This window comes from Coenobita brevimanus, chromosome 57, assembly GCF_032717465.1.
Source record: "Coenobita brevimanus isolate Jiangsu-jjx chromosome 57, ASM3271746v2, whole genome shotgun sequence".
Classification (NCBI taxonomy): Eukaryota; Metazoa; Arthropoda; class Malacostraca; order Decapoda; family Coenobitidae; genus Coenobita; species Coenobita brevimanus.
Window position 1 is genome coordinate 56915969 of NC_137010.1, and position 7500 is coordinate 56923468.

Here is a 7500-nt window from a genome sequence, read left to right on the forward strand (position 1 = left end):
GGGTAGGGTAGGGTAGGGTAGGGTGGGGTGAGGTTGGGTTGGGTTGGGTTGGGTAGGGTAGGGTGGGGTGAGGTTGGGTTGGGTTGGGTAAGGTAGGGTAGGGTGGGGTAAGGTAGGGTACGGTGGGGTAGGGTTGGGTTGGGTTGGGTTGGGTTGGGTAGGGTAGGGTAGGGTGGGATGAGGTTGGGTTGGGTTGGGTTGGGTAGGGTAGGGTAGGGTAGGGTAGGGTAGGGTAGGGTTAGGTTGGGTTAGGTTGGGTTGGGTTGGGGTAGGGTAGGGTTGGGTAGGGTAGGGTAGGGTAGGGTTGGGTAGGGTAGGGTAGGGTAGGGTTGGGTTGGGTAGGGTAGGGTACGGTAGGGTTGGGTTGGGTTGGGTAGGGTTGGGTAGGGTTGGGTAGGGTGGGGTAGGGTGGGGTGGGGTGGGATGGGGTGGGGTGGGGTGGGGTGGGGTGGGGTGGGGTGGGGTGGGGTGGGGTAGGGTAGGGTAGGGTAGGGTAGGGTAGGGTAGAGTAGGGTAGAGTGGGGTAAGGTAGGGTAGGGTAGGGTTGGGTAGGGTAGGGTAGGGTAGGGTAGGGTAGGGTGGGTAGGGGAGGGTAGGGTAGGGTAGGGTACGGTAGATCAGGTTAGGTTAGGTTAGCATCACAAACCAACTAAGAAAAACAGGTACCTCTATTGGAAGGACTAAATGATATTCCTGTTAACCCCCTCGCTACGGCAGGTCTCATCGAACCTCCAGTACCGCCACGACACCATTATACTCAAGACGTTAATGGAGGATGTTTATATTACAAGAGAGACTTGCCCTGAGCGAAGACCGCCTTTGGTGTCCTCCGCTGGGTGTCAAATTATATACCAACAAATATACAGAAATCGGATCATTGGGATGTTGATTATAATACACCATTACAGTATACGATTTTAGGAGTATAAGGAGGGAGGAAAGAGAGGCGAGAGAGAGGTATTTTCAACGCCAGACCCAAGAACGAATCCATCCCCTCCACTCTAAAGAGAAGGCCAGAAATGAGTCATAACTCGGGAACCGGTGGCCCGATTGGCCTAGAAATTGTTTTATTTTTCAAGTTAGGGCATTTTAACGGTACCTTGCTCTAATATTTTTACTATTGCGGTAACAAACAAACCAACAAACATACAGAAATCGGATCATTATAATTTCGTGTTTCATCTGCTCTGTGTGTGTGTGTGTGTGTGTGTGTGTGTGTGTGTGTGTGTGTGTGTGTGTGTGTGTGCGCGTGCGCTAGATTCTGACATACTGTGTGTGTGTGTGTGTGTGTGTGTGTGTGTGTGTGTGTGTGTGTGTGTGTGTGTGTGTGCGCGCGCTAGATACTTCTCTGCATGTACCTTATGACATTGTGTGTGTGTGTGTGTGTGTGTGTGCGCGCGCTAGATACTTCTCTGCATGTACCTTATGACATTGTGTGTGTGTGTGTGTGTGTGTGTGTGTGTGTGTGTGTGTGTGTGTGTGTGTGTGTTCTTACCTAATTGTTCTTACCTAATTGTATCTTTACAGGAATGAGTCAAGCTCGTACTGTCCCGTGTCTTAAACCATATTTATCGTACATATCCTTAAATTTGTGAATTGTTTTGGCACACACTATTTCATTCGATAGTGCATTCCATTGATCAATTGCTCTGTTTGGGAAACTGAATTTCCTTACGTCTTTATCACCTCTCTTCTTACGCAGTTTTTTGCAGTGTCCTCTTGCTGATGCTTCTCCATATGTTAAGTAATCATTTATGTCTATTTTCTCCTTTCCTGATATGCATTTATATGCATTATCATGTCACCTCTTTTCCTTCTCTCCTATAGTGTTGGTAGATTCAGTTTATTTAGTCTTTCTTCGTAGCTTAGGTCCCTTAAGCTTGGTATCCATCTTGTAGCGGCCCTTTGAACTTTTTCAATCTTGTCTATGTGCTTTTTGAGATGAGGACTCCAGACTACTGATGCATATTCCAGGGTTGGTCTAATGAATGATGTTATTATCCTTCTTAGCATGTCTTCATTTATGTATGTGAATGCTATTCTCATATTTGCAAGCAGTGTATACATGTTCCGTACCTTCTCGCTGATGTGGTCAGCCGGAGATAGTCTGTTATTGATAATCACACCTAGGTCTTTCTCTCTTTCTGATGTATATAGGGTGTTATTTCCTAACTTATAATCCCAATCAGGTCTTCTTCCACTTTTACCAAACTTGATTACATGACACTTGTCCACATTGAATTCCATTTGCCATGTACTACTCCATTCATGAAGTTTATTTAATTCTTCCTGTAGCTCTTTACAAGAGTCTGTGTTAGTAATTCTCCTTTGTATTTTTGCATCATCTGCAAACATATTCAGATAGCTCTCATTTCCAGTGTTACTGTTTATATCATTTATATACACTAAAAACATGATTGGTGCCAGCACTGAACCCTGTGGTACTCCACTAGTCACTTCTTTCCATGATGAGTAGTTTCCTCTTAGTACTGTCCTCATTTCTCTTTTTATGAGAAAGTCTTGCATCCAACAAAACAGTTTGCCTCGAATTCCTCCTTGATGGTACAGTTTCCATAAAAGTCTTTGGTGTGGTACTGTGTCAAAAGCTTTCTTGAAATCTAAATAGTTACTGTCCACCCATCCTTCTCTTTCCTGTATTGTGTTTGTTACTCTGTCATAGTAGCTCAACAGATTAGTAACACATGATTTTCCTTTTCTGAAACCAAACTGTCTTTCTGTTATCATACTGTGTTCTTCTAGATGATTTACCCAAGCTTTTCTTATAAGTTTTTCTAATACCTTGCTTACAACACTGGTCAGTGATACTGGTTGGTAGTTGAGAGGATTTTGTCTATTTCCTTTCTTGAATAAGGGGACAATATTTGCTTTTTTCCACATATCTGGTAGTTTACCTTGACTCAAGGATTTCTTGAAAATTAAAAATAATGGTTTACATAACTCCTTTGTACATTCTCGTGTGTGTATGTGTGTGTGTGTGTGTGTGTGTGTGTGTGTGTGTGTGTGTGTGTGTGTGTGTGCGCGCGCGCTAGATACTTCTCTGCATGTACCTTATGACATTGTGTGTGTGTGTGTGTGTGTGTGTGTGTGTGTGTGTGTGTGTGTTGTGTGTGCGCGCGCTAGATACTTCTCTGCATGTACCTTATGACATTGTGTGTGTGTGTGTGTGTGTGTGTGTGTGTGTGTGTGTGTGTGTGTTGTGTGTGCGCGCGCTAGATACTTCTCTGCATGTACCTTATGACATTGTGTGTGTGTGTGTGTGTGTGTGTGTGTGTGTGTGTGTGTATGCGCGCGCGCTAGATACTTCTCTGCATGTACCTTATGACATTGTGTGTGTGTGTGTGTGTGTGTGTGTGTGTGTGTGTGTGTGTGTGTGTTGTGTGCGCGCGCGCTAGATACTTCTCTGCATGTACCTTATGACATTGTGTGTGTGTGTGTGTGTGTGTGTGTGTGTGTGTGTGTGTGTGTGTGCGCGCTAGATACTTCTCTGCATGTACCTTATGACATTGTGTGTGTGTGTGTGTGTGCGCGCGCGCGCTAGATACTTCTCTGCATGTACCTTATGACATTGTGTGTGTGTGTGTGTGTGTGTGTGTGTGTGTGTAAACTTTCTCTCACCGGTGATGTCTTTGAGGACGGCGCTCGTGATGTACCCAGCCAGCTGCACCTCAAAGTCAAGTACAGAATCGTCAATGGGGACTTGAACAGTGTGGCCGCCCGTTAAGTTCTTCAGCATCGTTATATCCACCTGTTGAGATAGATAGATGGATAGATTGATAGATAGATAGATGGGTAGGCAGATAGACAAACTGATAGAGACGAACAGTGTAGAGGCCAATTAAGTTCTTCAGCATCGTTATATTCACCTGTTGAGATAGACAGATAGATAGACAGATAGACAGACAGATAGATGGATAGATCGGTAGGTAGGTAGCAGGTAGTTAGGTAGGTAGTAGGTAGGTATGTAGGTAGGTAGGTATGTAGGCTGGTAGGTAGGTAGGCTGGTAGGTAGGTAGGTAGGTAGGTAGATAGATAAACAGACAGATAACAGATAGATAGGTAGATAGATAGGTACGTAGACAGACAGACAGATATGTAGATAGACAGATACGTAGGTAGGTAAAACGAAATTCATCTGCAATTGCTCCTAACCCTTCCATATCCGTCCATATTGTTGACAGGGAGTTACAATTACCACGTTCAAAAGTACACAAAGTTCCACGCAAGAATTCAAGACTCAACGCATACCAACTGACGCAAACTTTTGAACGAAGCGATAAACCGTAACGAAGAGAGTTTGAATTTAACACACTGGACAGACCACGGAAAGAAAAACAGTTACACGTCTCAGGGAAGCTGAAATAATAATAATAATGATAATAATAATAATAATAATAATAATGTCAGGATTTGGGGATCAGAAAAAAAATAAAACATATACACAAGAGCGGGAGCTTTGATGAGACGGCCCGAAGATGTATGTGTGATGTGGTATCATTTACAGTCGAGTAATTGAACCAGTTTTCTTCGTAAATAATAATAATAATAATAATAATAATAAATAAACGAAGCTGTGACGAACTCTCTTATCATCCACCACACAAAATAAACTCAACATCTTAAAAACCGAATGGATAATCTATAGAAACCGTTGATACAGATACAAAGACGTAGATTTCAAAACATATACTCACATCAACGCTCTCCACACTCCCTATACTTTTAAAACACCGAATGGATAATGTATAGAAACCGTTGATGTAGAAAGACGAATTTTCAAAACAGTTTACTCACATCGACGCTCTCCACACTCCCTATACTTTTACAACACCGAATGGATAATTAACAGTTGATAAAGATACAAAGAAGAATATTTCAAAACATACATCAACGCTCTCTCCCTATACTTTTAAAACACCGAATGGATAATTAACCGTTGACACAGATACAAAGACGTAGATTTCAAAACATATACTCCCATCAACGCTCTCTCTCAACACTTTTAAAACACCGAATGGATGTAATTAACCGTTGATATAGATACAAAGACGAATATTTTAAAACACATACTCACATCCACGCTCTCCACACTCTCTCCCAGGATAGGCGTTATGGCGTCGATTTCAAACTTGTCCGAGGGAATGAACAGACCTCCCGTTGAATCCGCCAGGCGTTGGTACTCAGGCACGTAGGTTATGAGTCTCTCTCCGTCGTCTTCCTCCGGCTCTCCCCCGCCCTCCTGTACCGCCGGAGTGAGCGGGGAGGTGTAGGAAATGGATCCACTGTACACCGTCGTTACCTGTGCACATGAGTACTTTGGGTTTAGTACTATTTCGGTGTACAGTACAGTCGTGAACATAAATATCGATTAAATTCACACAATAAATTTAGCCCCGTAACACCTCTTCCTTAGCGACTTATTTTTTGATACGGCTGGTTACTATACCTTTGAACGTTCTTAATGGAAAGTATGACAATATTAGAAGGATTTATATTACACAAAATATGACAGCAAGGTGTCATTAGCAAAATGAATCGCTTAGGATGAGGTGTTAGGGAGACTCCACAACCCATGCGAACTCTCAAAAACTAAAGTGCATTTATTCTAACCTGGTAAAGATCAATTACGCTTTTTCAGCTCGATCGAATGCTAAATGTAGCCAGATTTAAGGACTGATTTGACTAGAAACCAAGGAGACTCATTCCTACCACAAAAGGGCTCACCGAATTAAATGAAACCACAACTAACTGTAATCTGACTGAAGAACTGGGGGTGACCACAAACAAATCGCCTCCATGTCGCCCTGTCTCTCGCCATTTCACAGCCCTGCTCCCAGCTCACACCCCCACTCTCATATACCTCTCCACTCCATCCCTCCATCTCATCCTCGGCCTCCCCCTCCCTCCACAAATAGCAAAATTATACCTAATAAATATATAGATTATTGATAATTTGTTTTGATAATTACTATCATTCAGTCTTAATCGGTCAACTAATCGGTCACATAACCTAGTAATTCTCTCTCTCTCTCTCTCTCTCTCTCCTTGATATTGCCCCTCCCCACCAGAGCAATGACCCTCTCTCTCTCTCTCTCTCTCCCCTTGATATTGCACCTCTCCGCCAGTGCGATGACCCCCCCCCCTCTCTCCCTCTCTCTCTCCCCTTGATATTGCCCCTCTCCGACAGTGCAATGACCCCCCCCTCTCTCTCTCTCTCTTCTCTCTCTCTCTCACACACACACATTGATATTGCCTCTCTCCACCAGGGCAACGACTCTCTCTCTCTCCTTGATATTCCCCCTCTCCGACAGTGCAATGACCCCCCCCCTCTCTCTTTCTCTCTCTCAATACTGCCTCTCTCCTCCTATGCAATAACTCTCTCTCTCTCTCTCTCTCTCTCTCTCTCTCTCTCTCTCTCTCCCTCCCTCTCTCTCTCTCTCTCTCCCTCTCTCTCTCTCATCTTAATACTGCCTCTCTCCTCCTATGCAATAACTCTCTCTCTCTCTCTCTCTCTCTCATCTTAATACTGCCCCTCTCCTCCTATGCAATAACTCTCTCTCTCTCTCTCTCTCTCATCTTAATACTGCCCCTCTCCTCCTATGCAATAACTCTCTCTCTCTCTCTCTCTCTCTCTCTCTCTCTCTCTCACCTTGATATTGCCCCTCTCCGCCAGGGCAATAACGCTCTCCATAATGTCGCCGTCTTTCCCGGGGGCGTCGGTGAAGGTGAAGACGTTGCCGTAGTCAGGAGTGTTGGTGAGGGCCAGCTGTGGATAGATAGATAGATAGATAGATAGATAGATGGATAGATAGACTGATAGATAGACAGAGATACAAATGGATGGAGATAGATACAGATAGATGGACTGATAACGAGGCTGATAAAAGGAAAAATAGATAGATAGATAGATCGATAGAAAGAGAGATAGATGCATGGATAGAGATGTTGTAGATTGATAGATAAATTGATGACATGAATATATAGATAGATGGATGGAAGGACGCACAGACATAGTTAGATAGATGGATAGATAGATAGACTGATAGATGAATAGACAGACAGATAGATAAACAGACATGGATGGATAGATGGATGGATACAGAGAGAGAGAGAGAGAGAGAGAGAGAGAGAGAGAGAGAGGGAGGTTGGCAGGTAGATAGACGGATAGATAGACAGAAAAATCGATACGGATAGACAAAGACGAATGAATACAACACTGAAGGAGAGGTGAACTGATAGATAGATAGATAGATAGATGGACAGATAGATAGATAGGTATTTTTTTCCTATTCAATGATCCCTAACCCCATTTAGCTTTAGTTGATGGCCAAGTGTACTCAGATTGGAGGGATGATTTGACTAGTAACCAAGGAGACTCGTTCCTACCTCATCACTAGGACTCAAAGTATTTCATGCAATCAACCCAACCCAACCCAATCCATCCCAACCCAACCCATCCCATCCCATCCAAACCCAACCCAT

General features: G+C 43.6%; 1 protein-coding gene across 1 annotated transcript in view; it reads right to left on the reverse strand.

Annotated features, from left to right (window-relative positions):
- Window positions 1–7500, reverse strand: part of LOC145402037 (uncharacterized) — a 73076-nt gene that overhangs the window by 29092 nt on the left and 36484 nt on the right. The window contains exons 9-11 of the mRNA XM_080274133.1: window positions 6668–6784; window positions 5093–5317; window positions 3637–3766 (exon numbers count right to left, since the gene is read on the reverse strand). Of these exons, the coding sequence (XP_080130259.1) occupies window positions 3637–3766; window positions 5093–5317; window positions 6668–6784 (472 nt within the window). The remainder of the gene's footprint in view (window positions 1–3636; window positions 3767–5092; window positions 5318–6667; window positions 6785–7500) is intronic.